This window comes from Pipistrellus kuhlii, unplaced genomic scaffold (assembly GCF_014108245.1).
Source record: "Pipistrellus kuhlii isolate mPipKuh1 unplaced genomic scaffold, mPipKuh1.p scaffold_m20_p_41, whole genome shotgun sequence".
Classification (NCBI taxonomy): domain Eukaryota; kingdom Metazoa; phylum Chordata; class Mammalia; order Chiroptera; family Vespertilionidae; genus Pipistrellus; species Pipistrellus kuhlii.
The window spans coordinates 1,371,074-1,398,305 of record NW_023425542.1 but is presented as its reverse complement, the minus strand read 5'-3'; the positions used below and the strand labels follow the sequence as shown (position 1 = coordinate 1,398,305).

Below are 27,232 nucleotides of genomic sequence, written 5' to 3'. Positions count from 1 at the left end.
AATTCTGACTCCAATGAAGCTACTAAAACTTCAAGTTGCATATTTTAATCAAAATAATAATAATGTTAGCATCCTTGAGAATTCTCAAATAAGAAGACAGAGGGTTACTCTATGAAAACTCTTTCTTCTTATTTCCTTCCAAGTATCTGAATTCTAAAAGCAAAAAGAACTTCTGAATGTAAAAATTATATAAAAGGCTATGATTGCCCAACCATCATGCCATACACTGAAACCAATACAAAATAATATTGAATGTAAACTATAGCTAAAATTTATTTTAATAATACACTTATTTCATAGAATTATTATAAAGGATTAATTAAATAAGATGATACATGAAAAGTGCTTAAAACAGTGCTTGACACATATAATTACTATTATTATTATACTATGTTACTATGATTACGATAGCTATCGTTAGTATTATTACTAGTTGTTGTCTTTTAATTATTACTAGTATTGCAGCTGTTGATGTCTCCCTTTGAAATTGGACTTGGCTCAATTGCATAGAATCTTCTCCAACAGCCACTTGAACAAAATACCTTAATATCAGTTTGATTATTAAAATGCTATGACCCATGACCATATTTTAATGATCTATTGTTCAAGAAAATGGAACCTTCATGTCTTGCAAACATTACTTCGATATCCTAAATTTCTTAACTTTTGGCACAATGACTAAGACCTAAGCAGTAAGCTCCAAGTTCCAACTAGGATGTCACAGTTTCTTTGCAAATGGAATTCAGAATTTGCTTCTTACTGAGAAGTACCTCCCAATGGGAGAACTTAAAAAATGTGTGATAAAGGAAAGTGTTTCCCATTGAGAAAACTGACCTCAAAGACAAGAGGAGAATTCAAGAGAATAGAATCAACCGCCTTTGTGCATAAACTTATCTGATTATTACTATGAAAACTGAGCTAATCATTCCACTGCAATTTGAAAATAAGGGAAATCTCCTATAACAAGGTCCTCAACTTACTATGCAAGTATGAAATCTATGAATCTGACCAACAGAATCCCCTTAAGGTAGAACAGGGACACCCAAGGTTCTAAAGAAGAAAAGATACTCCAAAGATCAGAACAAAGAGATAGCAGGACTGCAGAAGGCTAGTAACAGACTTGACCACATGAAGCTTCTTTCTACAGAGCGTTCAGTCTGCCCGGGCAAAACCTCAAACCACAGTGAACTCCAGTGCCACCGCAATCCTTCCAAATTGGTGTTCTTTCCCTGCCTAATACCTGTCTTACCAAACTTTTGCTGTTATATAGTTAAAGAAACAGTAGCGGGTCAAAGCTATGTGTTTCCAAAACCAGATTTGGAATGACAAGACCATGGTAACAAAGAGACCTAGCCTTAGAATTTAAAACAAAGCAAAGTGTTCCCCTCACTTCTTGGATGTTATTTTCCTAATGAGAACTGTGAAGCAGAGAGGTCCCTCCGGTCACTACGTTACAGTAAAAGCTGACAGTATCTATTGTTTCCTGGTCCTCCAGAGAATTTCTCTACCAATTGAAAAGCATGGTGAACACTTGAAGTGTCACACCAATGAAAAATAACTTATCACCACATAGTATACCATGTAATATATGTTCTTACTAAATATTATACATCAGTACGAAATACTACTGATGAACCTAAAATGCTACATAATTCTGATTTTCTTTAAGACCGTAAGTGCTTCCTTTCTTAATGTTAGCAATACCGTTTCTCCTTTTAAGCCTACTCTATGTTTACTGCTAGACATATAACTTTTATCACTCTATCAATCTCTTGATAAGACGTTCTACGGAGGGAAGCAGGCAGAAGCCACGCAACCCTGTTTTTCTTTCCCTCAGGCCTGTGATCGGATCTGCTATAGACACCCAGGGACCTGGAGTCCAGACTCTTCTGGCAGAGCACTAGGAAAAAGGCCCTTCGACACATTCAGTTCCATCAAAATGTAAATCCCCATCACTTCAGTCCTACCTAGTAATTCTTTCAAAGCAGAGGATATTTTAAAGCTTACCTTAACAAGGTCTGAGAAAAGTATTTCAGGGTGTTTGCAATATCTGTTCCTGAAGGTACAGGGTAAATGTTGTGGAGAACCCGGTTATGATATTCCTGTAAGTACCGGATCTTGGAAGCAACTAGATAGAAACAAAACAAAACAAAAACAAAAACAAAACAAAAAAAGAAAAAGAAGAGGAATCATCTTGTACTGTGTATTAGCTATATGGCTATTAGTTTTCATGATCAGATACAGGAATTTAATTTTTTTTAAATATGTAAATTTTTATGGAATTCCATGGTAGAAACAATTATAGGAAGACCTGTAATTTATTTAAATTGTTATCAGAACACAAATTATTTTTAGTTATCTGGTTTAATAACTTTTTCACAAATTAGCCATTACCTTTTTTTTATCACCAAGAAAGGCAATACTCCAAATTATTTTATAATCACTCCCAAGTTAGCTTATTTTTAGCAAAATAATAGTAGACATATATTTCTGCCACCAGAGAATTATATTTAATATTACTTAACTGAAACTATAGGATAATAAAACTCAAAAGGTCTTTCAACAATAGTCTAAAAACCCTAAAATAGAGGGTGTCCATTGCACAATGACATCAGTTGAAACCAGACCTTTAACTCGGGAAGTGTTCAGAAAAGCGTGTCTAGCAAATGTTTGAACTGAAAAAATATTTAGAATAGATTAACTTAGTATTAAGTAAGAATACAATGTTTGGGTGGTAATAAAAAAATTAATGTGCTGAAACCGATTTGGCTCAGTGGATAGAGCGTCGGACTGCGGACACAAGGGTCCTGGGTTCAATTCCGTTTGAGGGCATGTGCGTTGGTTGTGGGCACATCCCCCGTGGGGGATGTGCAGGAGGCAGCTGATATATGTTTCTCTCTCATCAATGTTTCTGATTCTCTTTCTCCCTTTCTCTCTGTAAAAAAATTAATAAAATAATTTAAAAAATTAATGTCATATTTTTCTTCAAGACATTTCAGAAATTAGGAGACTTCCTAAGCTTTCTGAACTTGGCTGTCCAGATCTCCTCAACATTCAGGAGGGACTAAAGAGGCTTATTGACCCTCCTAGACCTACCTGGAGTCACCAGCATTGTCCACATTCCTGACCTGACCTTTGACCTGGCTGCAGTGAATGGCCCAGTTTGAGTCATTCCTTTTTGCAAATCCCAAGGGGTCATGATGGTCAATGTCTCTCAGGTCGCCTCCTCCACAGGGCTCTCAACACTGTCCACTTGTCCTTTCAATCTTTAAGGCTACCAAGGGAGCCCTTTAGATGGAATGGCTCGCTGTCAGCAGTTAACAGAAAACAAATCAAGTCCGGAGAAGCAAGGCCATGCTGTTCCCAACAGCCCAGGGAAATAGGCTCCTGGATGCGCTAACTGAAATTCTGGCCCAAGTAACCTCTTTAAAGAACGTCAAAATACGTTGATAGGCATGGGATGTAGAATCACAGAATGATGAAATATCAGAACTGGGAGAGCCTTAAAGACCTTTTCCAGAACCACTGCATCTTAGATTTGGGAAATAAGGCACATTAGGTTATCAAGGGCAGAGCTAGACTAGAACTTATAAACACCGGGTGCCCTTTCCACTATGGCAAACTCTAGAATACCATTGTGAAATGTAGTCAAAAGGCAGATAGTGGGTGTTCACTGCATGACATCAAAGCAATTTTCAGCTGTTATTGTTCCCTGATTCTAAATCTCATATATACCATTTGTCAAATTTCTCTTTTCTCTCTCCAACTACCTACACATTTCCATAATATGGTTAGTATTTTCCAACATAAATAAGCCTAGATGGGGGATAAGACATTGAGTGTGTATATAGCACATCACCTCTGAAAAAAGCAATGAGGTTATATCCTTTGTCTCAATCAATCCCAAATTACCTGGTTGTAAAAATAACTTTTTTCCTAAGATAAGGAAAAATAAGTGATACTTTAAAATATTTCAATTACAGCCCGGTCAACCTATTATATGAACCAGAGGTCATGGTTGGATTCCCTATTAGGTCATATGGCTACATTGCAGGCTCAATCCCTCAGTAGGGAACGTGTAGGAGGCAGTTGATCAATGATTCTCTCTCAGTGATTTTATTTCCATCTCTCTCTTTCCTCTCTGAAAAAATTTTTAAAAAATACTTTTTTAAAAAATAAAATGTTTCAATACATAATCTACAAAAATCCATTTTCTTCTCAGCATTTTTGACCTACTATTCATCATCTTTTATTAAGTCACATTCAGGGAGCCATAGTTTCTAGCCCCAAATATTAGAGATATGTACTAGGCCAGCATATGTTTTCTGCTCACCCAACATCACAGTAATATTCTGTTACTGTGACTTGTCTCAGCCTGTAATATTTAGCAAGTTTCTGTTGAGTATTTCAGAAAAATGTGAATCATTCCACCACCTGAAAGTGCAGGTTGTGGACAATAAACTCAAATGAGGAGAACAGCCATACATCCCCCAATTTGCTGTTTGCTCATAATTCAAGAGCTACGAAACTGTCCATATACAACAAGGGCAAGCATTCGAAAATGTCTTTTTTAAAAAATGAATATTCGTTTTTTTATAGTTGGATGTTCTTTTTTTTTTAAGTTATTTTTTGTTAAAATTCAGCAATGTCTCCTTTCAGTGGATGTCCAAACATGCAAGGGAATGCAGCAATGAGAGTCACTCCCTTCTTTGAGATCTTTTAATATTTTACAAACAACACATTGTATTGTTTTGTTTTGTTTTTACTTACCTGTTTATTTTTCTATATCAGGTTGTAATTTTCTTGAAGGCAGAAACTATCATCCATATCTTATCCCATGCCTAACACACTGCCTGGCACTTAGTAGGCACACGTGTTTGTGGGATAAATGAACAAATAAATTATTACTTTAATAATGACTCATAACCTGAGGGCTTTTTGCACACATGCATATCTGTTTCCTACACTAGATTATTGACTTTTTTTCTTCCTGGGGCCAGACATCGAGTACGTGCTCTATAAATAATTGATGAGTGAAGATAGAAAGAAAGGGGAAAGTGAAAGAAGAATGAAGATACTGGTGAGGAATCGTGAAAGACAATATATAGAACCAGCTGGGAAAATGTTTAAGCTAATTTTTGCACTGGTGAATGCAACAAAATCATTGATTTATTTCACTTTCCTGTTTGCCACTATTTGAGGACAGCCAGAAACGTCCCTGACATGTAGTTATCTGTAATTGTGATGAGGATGTGATTAAAACTCAGTTACATTTCAACTTTGCACAGAAAAGAGAGTCATCAGGCTGGTCACCAAGGCCATGTGAACACCCAGCAGCCTCATCACAGCGCACAGTTCTTATATTTCTCTAACCTTATACCAGAATGTTGCTGCGGAAACCCAGATAATTGGGCTGGATGGATATAAACAAATTATCTCTGGCCTCAACCAACCTTTAGGCAATCACTGTTTCATCCCTCTCCAGGCTATTCAAAACTTCTCCCACAACCACTCTTTTCCTTCTACTTGAAGAAAACAGAAGGAATCTATTATAAACTGAATGCCACCCCACCCCAAAACTTATATATTTACTTTCTACTCTCAAAATGTGCCTGTATTGGAGATAGGTAAGGCCTTTGAAAAGGTGATGAAATTAAAATGAGGCCCTTAGAGCAGGCTCTTATCTTGTCTGACTAGTATCCTTGTAAGAAGAGGAGATTTGGACACAGGACAGATGCCAGGGATGCGTGTGAAGAGAGAAAAGGCCGTGTGAGGACACAGAGAGAAGACGGCCATCTGCAAGCCAAGGAGACAGGCCTCAGGAGAAGCCAAACCTGCCAACACCTTGATCTTGGACTTCTGGCCTCCAGGACAGCGAGAAAATTAATTCCTGTTATTCATGTCACCTAGTCCATGCCAGCTCTAGCAAACTGGCTGATCCTTCCATCATAGAAGAAATCCTAAGAGACTATACGTGAGAGTTCTGAAATGAAATAGTTCTGGATTAAGACTTTGGCTCTATCTCCACTTAACCCCGTTTCCTCATCTGTAAAGGAGGATAATCATATCAACTTCACAGGGCTGTTGTGAATAATAAATCATGTACTGTGCCAATCACCTAGCATAGTACTTACCATATCAAAAGCCTACCCACATTGCCTTCTTCCCTTTTCCCTTCAAACAACCATCCCAGATAATGCCCTCCAGCCAGCAGTTGTCTCTCATACACATTTACATGAGCATTCTAATGTTTGTGAAAGCAAAACAAAAGGCCTCTTGTTTAACTTGATGTTTCCCTCTAACTATTGGTATCTCCATTCAAAGCCAGAGATTATACTCTCTTATCTCTCCATCACTTCCAGTTCTTTCATCCACTCCCTTCAGCCTTGCTTCTACTACCACCATGGCACTGACTCTGCTTTTTTCACCATCCTCTAGAGCCGCCATGTTGCCAAATCCAGTAGGCACTTTCCAGTCATCCTTTCTAGACCTTTGACCTGTTCCATATAGTCATTCCCTCCCTCTTTGAAACTTTCTCCCGTTGGCATGCCTGACACCACATTCTCCTCATCTTCCTCCCACCTCCCTCGTGGGTTCCTCCCAATGTGCTTTGCCATCTCCCCCATTACCTGATGTTTAAATGTTGGAATTCCTCACGGGTCAGCCCTAGATCCTGCATTTGTCTCCAGTCAATCCCCACCGTCCACAAGGATCTCACGCTACATGTGCCAAATACTCTTAACTGTGTATCTCCATCCCAGATGGATAACTCTTCTGAGTAACACGCCTCATCTATTCAGTTTATGCACTGGAAATCTTGTAGATATCATAAAATAAACATGTCCTACACTGAACTTCTATCTCTTCCCTCATTCTCCACCCGACACCCCCCCAAAAAAAACCTATTCCACCATCTATATAATCCAGCAAGTCACTCGGACAAAGTATTCTGAAAAACATCCTTGACACACCTGTTCCTTCTCCCTCACTCCCTTAATCCAATCTGTCGCTAAATCCTGTCAATACGACCAACAAAAGATATCTACAAACTGTCTTCTGTGCCTCATCTTCATTCTCATTACAGGGCACCAAACCCATCTTCCCGGTTCTTTCTTGCCCTTCTCCAGTTCTTGCTCCTAAGAGCAGCCAAACAGGTTTTTTTTTTTCTTTTTTAATTAATTTCCGAGAGGAAGGGACAGGGAGAGGGAGATAGAAACATTAATGATGAGAGAATCATTGATTGGCTGCCTCCTATATGCCCCCCACTGAGGATAGAGCCCACAACCCAGGCATGGCCCCTGACCAGGGATTGAACCTGGGACCTCCTGGTTCATAAGGTAAATGCTCAACCACTGAACAATGCCATTTGGGCCAAACAAATCTTTTTGAAATATAATTTCATGCCAACCCTTCAGTGGCTGCCCATTGCCCTCAATAAAATCCAAAATCCTTAATATATTATACCAGGTTCCCGCCTACCTTCCAACCTCATGTCATAACACCAGAGCCAGAAACGCTGGCTCTTGCCCCAGTTTTGAATACACAAAACTGTTTTTTATCTGAAAACCTTTCTCCATAGTTATCCCTCTTCATATTATACAATGCTTTTCCCCTTCACGTTTGTCTGGCTGACTCCTATTCATACTTCAAGGCTGACTTAAACTGCCCCTTCCCCGCAGAGGACTTTGCTGACTGCCTTGTCTAAATTGATTCCCTAGCCTCCATCCAAATGTTTTTGTATTATAATATCCTATTCCAATATTTTTCACAGTAGTTAGCATAATTTTTAATCATATACTTCTTTGGGTGATCGCTGACTATCTCTGCCAAATGGACAGTAGATTCCAAGAACAATGCCTCTTATTCACCATTACATCTGCCCAGTGACTAGTGGGTGCTGACTCTGCTGGATCCTAGTAAGGATGAAAGAAAAGGAGGGAGGAGGAGAGTGGATTTTGGCAGTTGGCTAAACTTTGTTTCTTCATGAAAATAGCCAAGAAAGCCAACTGTTAAAGCTGTGATAAAAATGAAGGAAACACTCAGCGGGGGATCTGGGAAAGGGATGATTTCTCTCCAGGCGTACAGGAGTCCACACGCTGCTATGTCACTATTCAGCCTGCCTCCCCTGTGTCACCAAAGCATAGCGACATGTTGAGAGAAAAAGACACTAAAGCAAAATTTAGTCATTCAACTTAGATAAAAATACTATAACAAAATTGGTATCCTATAATACATAAGTTTTAAATATTTCTTTCAATCTTAGGCATTTTCCTATGCCACTAAATATTGTAATAGCAACACATTCCTAATTTTTAATAATTGATTATTTATGCTCATGACCATAAAAGTAAAACATTCAGGTAAGCACAATGAAGAATATAAAATCACCAAAGACCCACTCTTCAGAGACAACCACAGTTAACATTTTGCTGTATTATCCTTCTAGAAAATTGTCTCTGTATATATATGTGTGTGTGTGTGTGTGTGTGTGTGTGTGTGTTTACAAAATGAGATTTTATTGTGTATAGTTTTAGAATCTGCTTTCCTCATTTTCTACATCAGAAATACATCCTCATTATAATGGTTTTATAATATCCTTTATGTAAGTGAAATCATAATTTATTTCACCAATCACCTACTTGTGAAATTTGGGCTTATTTTTCACTCTTCTATTCAATGATGCAAAGATCCTTTTAAGTATATGCACACATCTTTAGTTATCTCCTTAGAATAAACTTTTTATTGTGGAATTACCAAGTCAAACAGGAAATATTCATCTTAAAGCTTTTGATAAAAATTGATATATTTCCCTTCATATCTCTTTACATACTAGTAATACATATGAATAATAATGTTTATTGAATGCGCACTATTTATCAGGTTCTCAGTGTACATTATTTTAATCCTCACAATAATTTTTCAAAGTACTTATTGTCATTTCCATTTACAGTTAAGTAAACCAAAACTCAAAAAGAGTAAGTGACTTGCCCAAAGATACAAAGCTAGTAAGTGGCAGAACTTATAGTTTGGCTATAGGACAGGATTCTCCACCAAGCTACATTGTCCTTTCATCATTTTTATTAGCTTAATAACATTTAGTTATATGATGTAGCATGAAATATTACTTCCCTTATTCTATTATTTGACATTTATAAGTTGTTCTCAATATTTCTTTAAGTAATACTATAGTAAACAGATGAACAATTACAATAAATCTGGTGTTTTTTTTAATATATTTTTATTTGAATTCAGGCAGAAAGGGATAGGGAGGGAGAGATAGAAACATCAATGATGAGGGGGAATCATTGATTGCCTGCCTCCTGCACACCCCACACTGGGGATCCAGCCCACAACCTGGGCACATGCCCTGACTGGGAATCAAACCATGACCTCCTGGTTCATAGGTCAATGCTCAACCACTGAGCAACGCTGGCTGGACTATTTATTTCTTTAGAAAAAAAAACACAAAATAAAACTTGTTTACCTCACTAGTCCCATACTTTTTTCCTTTAAAACTCAACTTCACTTAAACCTTTAAGGCCCATCTTAAGAATTATACCATTCATGAAGCCTTTTAATTAACTCCAGACATCATCACTAGCTTTCTGACTACACATTATCTGCCTCAAAACTTTTGTCACTTCATTATATAAATGTATCACTGTTCTGTTAGTTATGGTTCTAAATTAGTTTCATGTTTGCAAATCTAGTATCCCTAACAACACTTTAACATCTTTAAGGACAGAACTATCTTACATAATATTTGTAACTCCCTTAGAACATGTCATAATGCTAGGTACATAACAGATGGTCAACCTTCACACAGTGATTGAAATGAATTGAAAATTTAAATGTCAACTATCCTATATCCTATCAATGTTCTCAAAATAAATTCTTGAAAATTCTAATATTATTTATACAAATATCAGGATAAAATTTGTTAGAAATAAAAATAATCAGAACTCTTTTTTTATTACTTATTTTCCTCCCATCTCTCACTCCAATAGAACTCCAAATAACCATTTTGCTTGATATACACTGAGAGCCAGATTATTATGATCTCTGCATGCATAATAATCTGGTCACTGTGTGTGTGTGTGTGTGTGTGTGTGTGTGTGTGTGTGTGTTAGAGGCCCAGTGCATGAATTCGTGCATGGGTGGGGTCCGGCCAGCCCGACCAGGGGGAGGGGACATGGGCAATTGGCTGGCCTGCCTGCTGGCCAAACTCCTGGTCAAGGGGGAAATTTGCATATTGTTATATAAGATATATACTGAGTGGCCTTTTATTTTACAGAATATACACTGAGTGGCCAGATTATTATGCGTTCAGAGATCATAATAATCTGGCCACTCAGTGTATATTCCAAAGGTTTGTACAGTATCTTCATTACCATTTTCAGAATTTACTCATTTTCTTTTCTTCAAATAGGCCACTCACTTTACTTTTCATATCTTGGGCCCTAAACATGCTGGGTAAATGTCCTGAAATTATCACAATGTCCTACGGAGAACTCTGGGATGCAGTGTGAGTTCCCACCTACAGCCATGTGTAACCTCAAGCAAATCATTTAATATCTCTGAGCTTCAGGGGTTCTTGTTTGTTTGCCAAATGAAAAATTAAAATAATACTTCTCCCACCTTCTTTGCAAACATTGGTTACTAATGTAAGATTTGAAGCATATATCCTAATTCCATCTTATTTTTTAGTGGCAGCTTCTTTCACTACATAAAGTTCATGGCTTATGGATTTGATGTCATTGCCCCTTTTTAAACTATTTGTTTTCTCTCCAATCTAACCTTTCACTGAGAAGTGATAGCCATAAATAAAGAGTGATTTATAAATTTGGATTGCTATAAGTATTTATCCAATGGTCAAAGTAAAAATTATGCATGGTACCTTTTTCATTTCTTCTCTTAATTACAAGTATCAATTCGGAATTAGACATCTTTCTTAATTGCCCTGCATATCTGCCTTAATTCACTATATTTTTGTCTGTCAAAGTGTTTCTTCTGTCCAGTAGATTCTATTTCTTGGTCCAACTGGTTCTATCTAGAAATTATCTCTAAAATCTACTATTTTCTGCATCTCCACCTTAATTCAAGCCTGCACAATCTCTTTCCTAGGTTATTGCTGTGATATCCAGACTGATTCCCTTTTGACCATTGTTTTTATATGATATCCAAAATGATTTTTCTAAAATGCAAATCTTCCTCATTTCCTGCTGGTTGAAATCCAAGTAATCAATTTAGCATTTAGAGTCCAGCAGAAGCGGATCCTTGCTCATCTGTCAAGCTTCATCTTCTATCTTTTCCATATGTAACACACTTCAACCATACTGACTTGCAGAAACCCCAACTTATGATGCTCATGCCCTCCCATGCTTTTGCATATAATATTCCCTCTTCGGGAATGCAATCTGTCCTTCACTGCCTAGCCATTTCCCACTGGTGGTCAGTGCACATCATAATGAGCGGTTGAGTGGTCTTAGCATATCATTAGCATATTACACTTCGATTGGTTGAACAGATAATCAGATGACCAGACATTTAGCATATTAGGCTTTTATTATATAGGATATCCAGCATTTAATGAGTGTCTTGTTGTAAATAAATGCTTGTTGAATAAATGAATGAATTAATCCACATATATGATTTTTAGTACAACAAAGCAGTTTAGAATTTATATTCCTGTCATAGATTAATTTTGTTTTTTGTTTTAATCTTTATTGTTCAAAAAAATAAATTGTTTGAACAATTTATTTTTCAAAGAATTACATACATCTCCTTTTTTCCCCATTGACCCCCTCCAGCCCATCCCCTTCCCAGGCCTTTGCTACCTTATTATCTGTGTTCATGGACTAATTTTGTATCTTGGATATGACACTGAAGTTCCTGTACCTTTTCCTTACAGGAAAAACAATTTGTATCACAAGAACTTCTGTATCCCTTTCTTCCTAAGTCTCCAGCTCCACTACTGGCCATTTTGGGATGTGGAGCTGGTCTGGCAGAAAACCAACTGAAGGTCCGAGGATGGTCTGTGTCTGCAAGGACGGAAAGAAAGCAAGGACCTATCCCAAGAGTCAGAGGGGCAGACAGAGAACCTCTGTCTACTCTGAGTGACTAACCACATGAGAAACCCGGCACGGCCTCATGGTCAGAGAATGATATGTGCCCCAGTCGCGCCTGACCAGCTCAGAGACTGGTCAGAGCAGAGGGATATAAAGAGTGCTCAGTCTCTAAGTCAGCTACGTACCCCTAAGTGATGAAGGAAAGTGAAATACTCTTCAGAGAGGCGCATCCCTAGGAAGGATATTTTGGGAAACATAACTTTAGAAGAAGTAGAAACTAGACTGGTTACAACACAGTTAAAATTGTCCCTGTTCTAATCAGAATGAGTAAGGCTCCCACCCTCTGTTGGATAAGAAGCATGGAAAAGAACCCCTGAGGGCAGAAGGTGCCCAGGCTAACTACACCATTTGAGGGCACAAGTTAAATCCCTATTACTGCCTAAACCGGTTTGGCTCAGTGGATAGAGTGTTGGCCTGCAGACTGAAATGTCCCAGGTTTGATTCTGGTCAAGGGCATGTACCTTGGTTGTGGGTATATCCTCAGTAGGAGGTGTGCAAGAGGCAGCTGATCAATGTTTCCAGCTTTCTATCCCTCTCTCTTCCTCTCTGTAAAAACTCAATAAAATATATATTTTTTTAAATCCCTATTACTGTTAAAGAGCTCAAATGGAGGGAACTTTGGTTGGGGGATAATTTTATAAAACAGAGAAGTTGGAGTCCTCTCTGACACCCACTAAGCTAATAGTCAAGTTATTTGTATCCTGTTAGCCCACTGCATTTACTAGTAGAAGTCCTCATTAATTTAACTGCTTCTTCTCTATTTGTCCTTTATTTCCACATGAAGCTTTTACAGAGAAAGGAGCTTGGTTTCAGGTTTCTTAATGTGCTTACTCTTTACCATAAAAGTTTTAAACACAGCCCTGGCTGGTGGGGCTCAGTTGGTTGGAACATCATCCCACACACAGAAAGATTGCTGGTTCAGTTCCTATTCAGGAAATATACCCAGGTTGCAGGCTGGATCCCTGGTCAGGGCCGATCAGTGTTTCCCTCTTATATCCATGTTTTTCTCACTCTCTCACAATCTTCCTCTCTCTCTCTCTAAAATCAATAAAGACATATCATCAGGTGAGGATTTTTTAAAAATGTTCAACACATACAAAGAGAGAAAAAAGAAAAATGAAGCCCACATACCCAACACTCAACTTTGCTAGTGCCACCGATTCACGTCCACAATATTATTTTTGCTTGAGTATTTAAAACAAATGCTATTAATCAGATCATTCCACTTATTAATATTTTAGTATAATTTCTGACTAATAATGACATTTATAGCATAATCACCATAGTACTATCACACAACAACAACAGTAACAAATAAATCCCTTTATATCAGGAGCCAAACAAGGTTTGCAAAGGGCATTTTACAAATTCTATATGTACCCCTTTCTCTTTCCCTTCTGGTATCACAACTGTAACTTGCACTCCCACAAGAACATAGACAATGTGGGCCTGTAGTGTATTTTCATTTCTGCCCCCATGTTACAGCTTCTCCAAACCTTTCACCGTTCATTTCATTATACATCTGTAATTTTCTGCTGTCACTACAAGAGTCTCCTCAATCCTCCTCACCCCATCTCCAAAAACTGGAGCTTTTCACACACAAAAAGAAATATTCCATTTTAAAGATGGAAAAATGGAGGAACCAAGAAGGCAAAGTATATAGCAAATGAGCCAGGTGTCATTTGAATTCAAGCTCTTCTACTTCTCCTGACTATAAGAACTTGGGTAATGAACTTCTCTGAGCCTCAATTTCCAAATCTATAAAATGGGGATTTAAAATATTACATGTATAAACTACTTAGCACAATGACTGGCACATAGTATTTAATATATTGCTACTATAATTAGCAGTTATATGTCAGATCCTTTTCTTTCCCCTTTTCCAGTCCAATATCTGTCCCTTAAAATAGAATAACATGTGGAGTAAGAACAAAGACCTTTCATCAACAAAATCAAGCATAACCCTTACACACACACACACACACACACACACACACACAATCTACTAGTGCATTTGGTACTGAAATCCAGTTCTAGATTCAGAGAGTTATCTTTTTTGAAGAAGAAAAAAAAGTAAACATAGCTAGTAATAAAGATATTCAGAAATGAAGATGAAGGGAGAACAATGCCACAACACATTGTTTGGGAGTTCTAGTGAGGAACAGCATTCTTAGCAAATCCTTACTCAAAGACCAATCCTCTTATCGAAAAGCAAAACCACATAAAAGATACACATGAAGGGTGATGGAAAAGGATGCACATATTTAAGGAACCAAAACAGGCAAATCTCCCCTCAAAAGCAAAAGAATGTCAGATATCATAAATGTTATTGCTCACCCTTTCAATTACTTATATACTTACATTTGTATCATATATTTTAGAAGATTTTAGTTCCAAGTGGCAACTTTACCTGTCAATTTCAGCAGACACTGAACACTGGTCAGCAAAGAACACTCCCGTTCTTTGGCAAGTGACTCCATCATCATCATCATCATCATCATCAATTACATTTGGATAGCCTTCACATTTTTCAAAGCACTTCCACATACATTATTCAATTACATTTTGGAGCAGTTAACTTGCAAAAATTAATATATCGGGAGTTTAGGGAATTTTACACATTAAGCTAAAGTTAAGCAACAAAGGTGAAGGGAAAGGTAACAGTGATCTTATTCATTTATCAGATGTTGAACACTCACTAAATGGTCTAGACACTTAGAGATATGATAAAGTCAACAACAAAAAGACATAAACCTCATCCTGTGGGCCAAAATCATAGTAATAATTCACAATTCTGAGTGTTTATGTTGTGCCATTAAACATAAAAATAATATTGAGGGTAGTTGTACTATTGTTATTTATCCCATTAAACATAAAAATAATATTGAGGGTAGTTGTACTATTGTTATTTATCCCATATTACCAATGAAAAAAAAAACAAAGCTTAAAGAGGTAAAGTAACTTGCCCAAAGTCACAAAGGAAGTAAATAATAGAGCCATTTTCTGGCATTTAACCTATAAAGAAAAGCAATTAAACTAGTTGTAAACCACCATGCATTTTTTAGCACATTAAAAAACACATAGAGCCCTGGCCAGTGTGGCTCAGTTGGTTGGAGTGTCGTCCCATGCACCAAAAGGTGATGGATTTGATTCCCAGTCAGGGCACATACCCAGTTTTCAAGTTCAATCCCCAGTCAGGGCATGTGCAGGAAGCAAATGATCAATGCTTCTCTCTCACATCAATGTTTCTCTGCCTGTTTCTCTCTCTCTTTCTCCCTTCCTCTCTCTAAAAATCAATGAAAATTAAATTAAAAAACACACACACACACACATAGATACCTAATATCATTCAATGCTTTCATGTATGAATTAGTGATACTTGCCTACTTGCCAACTGGCAAGTCTTAACATGGAAACATTCCACTTGCCAGACATGAAGCACTTACAATGAAGAAAGGAGGGGTACAATTTGTTTGCTGGGAGGGAAGACTCCTGTTTTGACTTCTATTGCATTATTGGTCTGGGAAGCTTGTGCTAGAAACTGAAAGTCAGATCCATTTCATGGCATGATGGAGAAAATGATAAAGTGGTGAGTTTCCTTCAAGTTGAGTTTGTTGGATATTAGTAATAATTTGAAATGGAATACGGAGCTCTATTTTATTTTCCTGCAATCAGGTTAGGTTATATAAGCTTGTTTTTAAAGTATACTGGGAAGCTTCCTCAGATCAAGATTCTGAAATTGAAGAGTCTAAGAGGCCAGATTCCTTGTACCTACCATCCCATCCAAAGAGTGACTCCAAGTTTGTGCTTTCTTCCTGATATGACAAGAAGAAAGTATTTTAAATGGCAAGGACAAGGGTGAGTGGGGGATAGGAATTTTTTCATCTCTCATTGCTAACCTGTACTGAGCTCTCTATAATAATAGATTTTTTAGGCAGTAAGGAGCTATCTAGTGGAAATTAAGTAATTTCAGAGATATACAGAAGCTGAAGACTCTGAATCATTCTTTAAGTTTCCATACTTAAATGCAATACACAAGACATATTTGAATTATCAACCATCTGTCCAAGAAAATGATTGCACCAAAAATGAATTATACTCCCTAAGAAGATGCAGTTATTCCTAAATAAGATGAATTATAAACAGCACTGTTCTGAAATTTAAATGTCTGGCTACATGGACAAACTCTGGGAAATATTTGGAGCCTTACTTTTCTGCTGAAGTACATTACATTCGCTTTCATGACATTGCTCAAGTCCAAGTTGAGATTCATGATCAACATGGAGTTAAAGTTCAGACGCGCTGTGACTCAGAACATACTGTACAATTCCCAAGAATAATTTAGACCATCATACATTTCTCTAACTTGATCAAACTAAACAACAATTAAATATAAAATTATAACTCTTGCTGTGGTTCTCAGCCTTTCTAATGCCGTGACCCTTTAATGCAGTTCCTCATGTTGTGGTGACCCGCACCGACCATAGAATTATTTTTGTTCATAACTGTAATTTTGCTACTGTTATGAATTGTAATGTAAATATCTGTGTTTTCCGATGGTCTTAGGCTCTTCAGCAGCTAACAGGGTCGCCTAAGGCAGGTTGAGAACCACTAGCAGTGTCGCCTAAGACCATCAGAAAACACAAATATTTACATTATGATTCATAACAGTAGCAAAATTACAGTTATGAAGTAGCAACAAAAATAATTCTATGGTCGGGGGTCACCACAACATGAGGAGCTGTATTAAAAGGGCCGCGGCATTAGAAAGGCTGAGAACCTCTGCGTTAGAGACTCTTTTTAAGACTCCTAACACTATACCATTCTTTAGTAATGACTATGTACCAGGAACTATTCTAAGCACTTCACCCTAGAAACCCCTGTACGCCTCACAACAATCCTATGGTAGGTGCTGTTTTATTCCCCTGCCCTTCTTTTCCTTCAAATGAAAAAACTGAGGAAACTGTTAACAATTTCAAAAATTCACACAGAAACATATATATTGTTCTTTTACTCATTCAGCAAATATGTATTGAGGCTCAACTATGTGCCCAGTACTGGGGTATAACAGTGAATGAGACCGCTATAGCCTCTGACCTCATGATGTTTATGATAAAGTGCCAAAGATGAACAAAACGGACCCAAAAAAATGTTTTAAAGGTCTATAAAGAGCTGAAATAGAGAATAAAGAAGGAGCTAGTGAATCTCTTTTTTATGTATAGTGGTTTGAGAAGGCCTCTCAGAAAATATTTAAATTAAGGCATAATGAGAATATACAAGACATGAAAAAATGGGGAAAAGTTCCTGGGTTAAGACCACAAAGCGAGCACAGTCATCTAAATCATACACACCCGAGCCCAGCCAGTGTGGCGCAGTGGTTGAGCATTGACCTATGCGCCAAGAGGTCATGATTCAATTCCTAGTCAGTATTCATGGCAGGGTTGTGGGTTTGATCTCCCACATGCAGGAGGCAGCTGATCAATGACTCTCTCTTTTTTTCATTGATGTTTCTATCTCACTCTCCTTTCCTCTCTGAAATCAATTTAAAAAAAATTTTTTTTAATTGATTTTTTACAGACAGGAAGAGAGAAGGATAAAGAGTTAGAAACATCGACGAGAGAATCATCCATCAGTTGCCTCTTACACACCCCCTACTGGGGATGACCTGCAATCAAGGTAAATGCACTTGACCAGAATCGAACCTGGGATCTTTCAGTGCGCAGGCCGATGCTCTATCCACTGAGCCAAACCAGCTTCGGCAATAAAAATATCTTTTAAAGTCACTTAAATCATACACCACTAAACTACAGTGAAAGTACTGTTTAAAGAGACGAAGAAAGGAACAATAAGCAAGAAGACACACAGCAACATAATTCTGAAGCCTGAAAGCCAGTAGACAAGTAGCAATTGCCTTGGCAAACCAGAGAGAGTTGAATCCCAGGCCAGCAGCAAGGAAAGCTGAGAACGAACAATGTTCATCTCAGAATTCTCAAAAGGCATGGAATTAATTGGCAGCACCAGATAGCTTTGAATTGGAGGTGTAGAGCAGGAATGGGAGTTTTAAAAATAGAAGGACAGCCCCAAACTGGTTTGGCTCAGTGGATAGAGCATCGGCCTGTACACTGGAGGGTCTCGGGTTCGATTCTGGTTAAGGGCTTATACCTGGGTTGTGGGCTCGATCTCCAGTGGGGCGAGGGGCGCAAAAAGCAGCCAATCAATGATTCTCTCCTCATCATTAATGTTTATATCTCTCTCTCCCTCTCCCTTTTCATAAAATCAATAAAAAATATTTAAATAATTAATAATAATAATAATAATAGAAGGAGGGGTTGGCCGAATGCTGTTTAGGAAGTAAAACGAGCCCTAACCAGTTTGGCTCAGTGGATAGAATGTCAGCCTGCGGACTCAAGGGTCCGAGGTTTGATTCAGGTCAGAGCATGTACCTTGATTGCAGGTACATGCTCTGACCTACTGGGGATGTGCAGGAGGCAGCTGATTGATGTTTCTCTCTCATCAATGTTTGTAACTCTCCCTCTCCCTTTCCTCTCTGTAAAAAAATCAATTATATATATATATATATATATATATATATATATATATATATATATATATTTTTTTTTTTTTTTTTTTTTTTTTAAAGGAAGCAAAATGATCCCTAAATACCCTCCACTACTTCACATCTCTAAAAGAGCTCCTCTCCCAACTCAGTGGATCTGAAGTCTATGTCTAAAGAGAATATGCACCAGAGAGTCTCTGGAATGAAAGAAATCAAAAACAGTTGAAGACCAGTTAATCTACCTAAACCAATGGGATTCAGTGGGCATGTGAAGTTTGGAGACTAAACACAGAGCTGAGCCAACCTCTGCCCACCCCACCCTACCTTAGCAGACAGACCCTTCCCCTTCAGGCTGGAGATGGAACCCTTTTTTTCTCTCCTTCCTTCTGTGAACCTGACCAGTCAAAGATGAAAGACCTGAAGACAGTGACATCAGTGGGTTCCCCATAAATGCCCCCACCGATGTGGTCAGGTCAGCTCCTTAGTCCCAACCCTTAACCATAAAGATAGCAAAGAACTGGCGGCCATCCAAAGAAAGCCCCTAACATAGCAGACCGGAAGGAACAGGAAATCTGCTTGGAGAAAAGTAATCTATGTAGAAGAAAAAAAAAACTTTTAAAAAAATCTGTTATTAATATCAGGAATGTTGAAGTCCTATTTAAAAACAACAACAACAACAAAAAACGCCCTGATCCCAATGTGCTCCACAGATTAGGCCACGCCTTACTGCTGGGCAGGAAGATGGTGGCACCTTGCGCAGAACCACAGATCTTGTTACATTACTCAGTGTCCTAAAAGGATCTAATGCAAGCTCCCTTCTCCTGACCAATGGGCACACTGGTAACCCAGGCTTGGTACGCAGCCACTGCGACCTTACACATTCACCTTGACCCCAGCACGCTGTTGCTTAGCTCCGGGAGAAGAGGGCGCATGTGCAAGGTGGTCCTTGAGGTCCCAGATGAGACCCCACCCCCACCCCTTCAAAGGAGCTGGCTGAGACACTGCAAAAGGAGCAGCCAGAGAATGCCGCCACTCCATTGCACTCCGTCCCTATCCCAAGGGAGAAATGCATCCGTATTTGTATAAGTTCCAATTGTTCAAGTGACTGATGTTATGAATTGCTTTGATATATTTGAGTATCAGCTGGATCCAGAAACTGCATGCCATCCATCCCTCAGCATCATGTACTCCTTTCAATGGCAACTTCCTCTTCCCTTTAATTTATGACAGTTTCTTGAGAGTCAAACATGTTCACATTAAAGTTGTCATTAGTAAAAGAAAAAAAAAGAAGACAACAAGTGAGCTGCTGCAGCCACTATGGGAGGCATCTGTGACAAGATGAAGCTCATCATCCTGGACCATTATTCTCAGGCCAGTGACTGGGCCCCAAATACATCAGGAACCTCATCATCTAGTTCAACCCAGGACCATACAAGTACTTCACCCTGGAGCTCCCCACTGGGAGTACCCCACGTGGCTGCAACAAGAAGCTAATTGAATACTACAAGAATGGAGACCTATCTACACTAATAAAAGAGGAAGATGCAAATTAACCATGCCTTCATGAGGTCCACCAGCCAATCAGGAGTGAGTATGCAAATTAACCCAACAAAGAGTATGTGTTAATTTGCATATACAAGCACCAAGCAGCTGGGGGCAGGCAGGACACCTGCGTCATCGCCATGGCAATGACACAGGCCTTCTGCACTGCCCCAGCTGCTCCAGGACTCTGGGCAGCAGGGGAAGGCGGAAAGGCAGCTCCACACTGGAATGAAGGCGGTGCTGGCAGTCAGAGAAAGGAAGGTCCATTCTTGCACAAATCTTCATGCATCAGGCCTCTAGTCCTTCAAATAAGTGAAGACCTTCAACGTGGATGAGGATATGGGTCTTCCTCAAGACTACCCAGAGAGCTGCTACTCCTTTAGGTGGGACAACTTCTTCAAGCACACTGACACCCACCCAGAAAACACCCCCATTCTGGATGAGATTAGATTATAGCTGACCTGCAGGTTGAGAGGGATGCCTTTGAAGAGAAGATAAAGGCTGCAGGAGGGAATGTGCTGTTTGTTGGAGGCATTGGCTCTGACAAACACATTGTTTTTAATGAGCCAGGTTCCAGTCTGGTGTCCAGGGTCCATTTGAAGTTGCTAGCCATGGACATCATCCTGGACAATGCTAGGTTCTTCGATGGAGATCTCACCATGTGCCCACCATAGCCCTGATGGTGGGCATGGGCACTCGCATGGATGCTAGAGGTGACGATCCACATCGCAGGTGCTCACAGGGCATTTGCTCTGCATAGAGCCATAGAAGAGGGAGTGAACCGTAGGCGAACCATGTCTCTGCCTTCCCGCAGCATCTCCGCACCATGTTTGTGTACGATGAGGATGCCACCCTGGAGCTTAAAGGGAAGATGGTCAAGTATTTCAAAGGTTTCATTCCTTTCATAACAAGTTGGGGGACCCTTTGTACGGTACTAATGAAAAAGAATCAGAAACGGCAGACTTCTAAGAAACCACACTGTGACTAGCCTGTGCTAATCCTAGTGTCCAGTACCTCATTGACAGGCAGGTCTTTCTCGAAACTGTCTTTTTAGAAGGACAGAACTGTAGTTATTTAATAAAAAGAGGGAAGTCGTTCTATTTCATTAATCCTGTATGATTACCCCAGATAAATAGGTGAACTTACTGTTCTCAGCTATGGAGCATGAAGCCTAGTTGTGAAGTTTAGCCACAGGAGAAATGACTTCTTTGCAACTTATTCTTAATCAAGAAAAAAAAAATCACTCCATAAATTTCATGTCTGCTCCACACAGATGAAGGGTTTTTAGATTTTTGTTCTGCCTGCCTGTGACAATGTTCACTCCTGTCAGGAATTTCTATCCTTATGTGCAGATCCTCAGTTTGGGGGAAGAGGGGTTTGCTGTATTGGACAAAACCTCTTTGGAGAGGCTTGAGATACCTCTTGAAGGTCAGAGAGGGAGGAGACAAGATGGCAACCGAACAGACGGACTTGTTCTGACCCAGGTCCCAGAACAGATAAAGGCAGTGTCTGAGTTGCACAGGGAATGTTGATTGGCAGCTAAGGGGCAGTGGAATTCTCAAGGAAGGAGAGATAAATCAACACAGGAGAGAGACATCCTGAAGAGAGACCATGGGGAGACAAAGAAACAGCCCACAAATGAAAGAAAAGCAGGCATCACCAGAAAAGTAAGTAAACGAGTTAGAGGCAAGCAACCTACCAGAGCAAGAATTCAGAGTAACGATCTTAAGATGGCTAAAAAGAATGGAAGACAAATTTGACAATATGAGTAAGACCCAAGAGGAAATGAAAAAAAAACAAGAGGAAATGAAGATGACTCAAGATGAAATGAAAAATGACATCGCTACTATGAAGAACTCAATAGAAAGCATCAAGAGCAGACTAGAAGAAGCAGAGGATCGCATCAGTGAGCTAGAAGACAAGATGGAAAAAAATACCCAATTAGAGCAGCTCCTAGAAAAAAAAATTAAAAAGCAGGAGGAGAGCCTATGGGAGCTTTGGGACAATGCAAAACAAAACAATATTCGAATAATAGGGGTTCCGGAAGGAAAGAAAACCGAGGTAGACATGGAAAACGTATTTCAAGAAATAATGACAGAAAACTTTCCTGAGATAGAGAAGAAAAAACCCACACAAATCCAAGATGCTCACAGAGTCCCAAGCAAAATGGATCCCAGAAAACTGACGCCAAGACATATTATAATTAAACTGGCAAACACCAATGACAAAGTAAGAATCTTAAAAGCAGCCAGAGAGAGACAGAAAGTTACATATAAAGGAACCCCCATCAGACTAACAACTGATTTCTCAACAGAAACTTATCAGGCCAGAAGGGAATGGGATGAAATATACAAAGTAATGCAAAGAAAGGGTCTGAATCCAAGAATACTGTACCCAGCAAGGCTATCAATCAAAATTGAAGGGGAAATCAAGAGCTTCACAGACAAAAAAAGACTGAAGGAATTTATCTCCACCAAACCAGCAATGCAAGAAATGCTCAAGGGTCTACTGTAAAAATAAAGAAATAGGAAGCGAAGAAGGAACACAGGGGTATAGAATAAAAATGGCATCAAATGAGTACCTATCATTAATAACATTAAATGTAAATGGTTTAAATGCTCCAATCAAAAGACATAGGGTAACAGATTGGATAAGAAAACAAGACCCATACATCTGTTGTCTACAAGAAACCCACCTCAGAAAAAGAGATGCACACAGACTGAGGATGAAGGGATGGAAAAAGGTTTTCCAGGCAAATGGAAATGAAAAGAAAGCTGGGGTAGCAATACTTATATCTGACAAATTAGATCTCAGAGTGAAGGACATAACAAGAGATAATAAAGGCCACTTCATAATACTAAAGGGAGCAATCCAACAAGAAGAAATAACTCTGGTAAATATATATGCACCCAATACGGGAGCACCCAAATACATAAAAAAAACTGCTGGATGACATTAATGAAGAGATTAATAGCAATACAATCATAGTAGGAGATTTTAATACCCCACTGTCACCTTTTGACAAATCATCTAAACAAAAAATTAGCAAAGAAATATCAATCCTAAATGACTCACTAGACCAGATGGAATTAATTGACATCTTCAGAACATTCCACCCCAAAGCCACAGAATATACATTCTTCTCAAATGCACATGGGACATTCTCAAAGATAGACCACATTTTGGGACATAGGCAAAGTCTCTTCAAATTCAAGAAGATAGAAATCATATCAAGCATCTTCTCAGACCATAATGGCATAAAACTGGAAATTAACTACAATAAAAATAATCCAAAGAAATCAAACACATGGAGACTAAACAGCATGCTATTAAACAAGGACTGGGTTACCAGAGAAATCAAGGAAGAAATTAAAAATATCCTGGAAACAAATGACAATGAAAACACAACAATCCAAAATCTATGGGACACAGCAAAAGCAGTTTTGAGAGGGAAGTTCATATCCTTACAAGAGATACCCCTTGAGCAAACCTGACCCTTATTTGAGAGTCACTGTTCCAAACTAAGGAACAAACTCTCGGTGTCTAAAATCAGCAAAAGGAGGCAGTGCTTCTGGTCAATAAAATCCTGGCCATTGGAAAGAAAACGGCCCTTTCTTTCCTCTCTCTCTCTCTCTCTCTCTCTCTCTCTCTCTCTCTCTCTCTCTCTCTCTATCTCTCTTTCAGTTGGCCTTTCCATGAACTCTGAGGACTCCTAGGGGGAGAGTTTAGGGCTTGGGAGCATAGGGTTAAAGAAAAGGCTTTACTGATAAACTCAAAACTTCAAGGGGCCCAGCAACATCAAACGCTTCTCCCTCAGGGACCCTCCAGCACTGAGGAAGGCAGAAGCCGTTTTCCACCAGAGTCCTGTGCTTTCCTTCCAAGGCCTCCTGGGACTCCCTCTTCTTACATACTCACTAATAAGTAGAAGGCCCACTGGGGCAATAGACACGGCATAATTCCAACGTGGTGTTCAGCCAAGGGGACGGGGGCTGAGACAAGCAGCACAATTATGAGTTGTCACGACACATGGGTTGAATGCTAAGACAACACACAAATGCTTCTAAAGCTGCCTTTCCCTACCTGAAATACCTGCCCTTCTACCCCTCTCAGGTTTACGTGGCATGCTCTTATGGTTCCAGAACATCAGGAAATAGATCTCCTTTGTCTCTTTACCCTTCACAAGGTGAGCCTGTTCTCTACCTTCCCTGTACTCTTCTGAGCCTCCTCCTCCCTGTCTTTGTGCCTGTTTCAAGCTACTGCTGCCTCTATTTCTGGGGAAGATCCTTCAGAGCCTAGCTCTGCCTCTAAAGTGCTGCGTTTGGCACCAGCATTTTGTCTTTAGCTTTTATACATGATTGTGCTGCTATTTTGTTTTAAGCAAATAAATCAATTGACTTGTTTATAATATAGTATTTTCTATTAAATTAAAAAAATGTATAAATAAATGCAGAAAACAAACAAAAGAATCCTTGAAAATTAAAAATAGGATCCTAGAGCCTGACTGGCATGCCTCAGCAGTTCCCAGTCCGGGCACAAGGCTGGGTTGTGGGCTAGATCCTCAATGGGGGATGTGCAGGAGGCAGCCAATCTATGATTCTCTCTCATCTTTGATATTTCTATCTCTTTCTCCTGCTCCCTTCCTCTCTGAAATCAATATATATATATATATATATATATATATATATATATATATATTCCTAGAAATACATAGTCAATAAAAAGTTAGAAGATATAGTATATAATTAAGGAAATTTGCCACACCCCAAAGTATAGCTAAAACAAACAAAAGGCAAAATAAGTGAGAAATGATCAGCCCAGTAGGTCCAATATCAAAATAAAAGGAGTTCCAGAAAAAGGCAATAGCGGAACCAAAAGAGTTAAAATCATTAACAAAAGTGTTAAGAAAATTTTAGAATGCAGTAGATTTAAAAAGTCTATCATAAGGAATAAAAATTGAGACATAACAAAGCACATCATTGTAAAATGTCGGAAACCCATGACAAATGGCTTTGGACTTCTCAAAGCAACCCTGGAGCAAGTCCAGCAATGATGCAGTGCCTTTAAAACCCAGGGGGGAAATTAGAAATCCTTATTCAGGTAAGCTGTAAATAAAAAATAAAAACATGCTTAGACATTCATGGTTTCAAAAAATGTATTTCCTATCCATCCTTTCTCCTAGGAAAGACCCAGTTGTGCATCAGGCATAGGAAGCAATCAGTCAAGATCACAGCATGGTGATTCAAGAGACTTTTGAAAGCTGTCATCACCAAGGGGCCCACACCCAAATGCTGGGTTTTTAACCCAAAACAGAATGCCTGGGTGACTGTGCCCCCATTTTGATTTGTCCAAAAGCCAATGAAGTTCCTACTCTCTTTCACAGTCTCCTGCAACACCTAAGGATGCTCATTTTACCCCCAAAGAATTCTACTTTGACCTACTTACTTCTAAGAACTAGAGATAGGTCATGTCGAGCTTAAGCAGAAAATACAGAATAACCCACTCTCCAACAATATTTTTGCCGGAGGTTCACATTTCTGCATCCTCCAAAAGCTCCAACTATGGTGAACCTTGCTTGTCTTGGACTCACTGCTGGCCTTGCTCAATGGCATCCCCAGAAGGGGCTCTCAAGGATACTGAATTCAAATTGTGTCTCAGAGACTCCATTTAGCTCATCTCCATATGAAAGAGAGAATAAATGACGTACACAGTTTCAAAAATAATACTAAATGCACATGCAGGTACCCACCACCAGATAAAAAGATATTTACTAGTACTGTATCTTGTCTGTATCTAGCTCTACTTTCATCCCCCTCGCTCATCATAAAGGTAAATGTTTTTTTTCTATTTAAGCACTCTTTTGCTTTTCTTTATAGTTTCATCCTCTCGGCATGTATATAAACATGTAGTGAATATAAACAATGTAGTATTTAATTTCAAAAAACTGAAGAGCACTCGGCCAGTGTTGCTCAGTGACTAAGCATCCACCTATAACCCAGTAGATCATGGTTCAATTCCTGTTCAGAGTACAGGCCCAGGTTGCGAGCTCGAACCCCAGTAGGGGGCGTGCAGAAGGCAGCAGATCAATGATTCTCTTTCATCATTGATGTTTCTATCTCTCTTTCCCTCTCCCTTCCTCTTTCAGAAATCAATAAATTTAAAAAAAGAACTGAAGAGCAAGCCCAAACTCAGTGGTATAAGGAAAACACAATATTGACATTGATTTCAAGATTCCCATACTTACATATTTTGGTCATCGCCTCTTAGTGGCAACAGAAAAAAGGAAAGGACTAAAGGGGCTGCCATGACTTAATCTTGGTACAGACACAGAGAGTGGGTGAATAGTCACAAGCCTGCTTCTAAAGGCTGCAACCATTTATGCAAGAAATTAATCTTAACTACCAGAGATAGGGGTTTTTTAAGAGTCTAGTTAAATATGCTAAAATAGGAAGGATCTGGGAAGAGGGCAATGGCAGCAGCAAAGAGTATTTTTTTTTAATATATTCTTATTGATTCCAGGGAGGAACAGAGAAGGAGAAAGAAACATCAGTGATGGAAGATAATCATGGATTGGGTGCCTCCTGCACATCCCACACTGGGGATCGAGCCTGCAACCTGGGCATATGCCCTGATTGGGAATTGAACCATGAACTCCTGGTTCACAGGTTGACACTCAACCACTGAGCCATGCCAGCAGGCAGCAGCATAGTTTTCAATCAACCCAAGCCCCTCGACTAAAAACAGACAGAACAATGAGGATGACAACCCAAAGAAAATATCTACAACAAAATTAGGTGACAGAGTAGCCCTGTGTACCAATTATCAGAGGATGGGACAAACTTCTGACAGCTACCCATCCACATACTCGGCATCCACGCAGGACGAAAAAGGAAGGCCTTTGGGCCTGATGATCCTCTGGACAGGAGAATTCTCAAATCGCCCACAGGTACTCACAGGGAACATTGGTGACCCAACCTGAAACAGATGTCAGAGCAGGACGGGGTTCTCC

At 39.1% G+C, this 27,232-nt stretch overlaps 1 protein-coding gene and 1 pseudogene across 3 annotated transcripts in view; one reads left to right on the top strand and one right to left on the bottom strand.

Moving 5' to 3' along the window:
- UNC79 (unc-79 homolog, NALCN channel complex subunit) overlaps positions 1 to 27,232 on the bottom strand; it is a 210,180-nt gene that overhangs the window by 164,509 nt on the left and 18,439 nt on the right. For all 3 annotated transcript variants that reach the window (XM_045571940.1, XM_045571941.1, XM_045571942.1), the window contains exon 2: positions 2,008 to 2,128. In XM_045571940.1, coding sequence (XP_045427896.1) covers positions 2,008 to 2,128 — 121 coding nt within the window. The remainder of the gene's footprint in view (positions 1 to 2,007; positions 2,129 to 27,232) is intronic.
- LOC118704215 lies at positions 19,390 to 21,447 on the top strand (annotated as a pseudogene).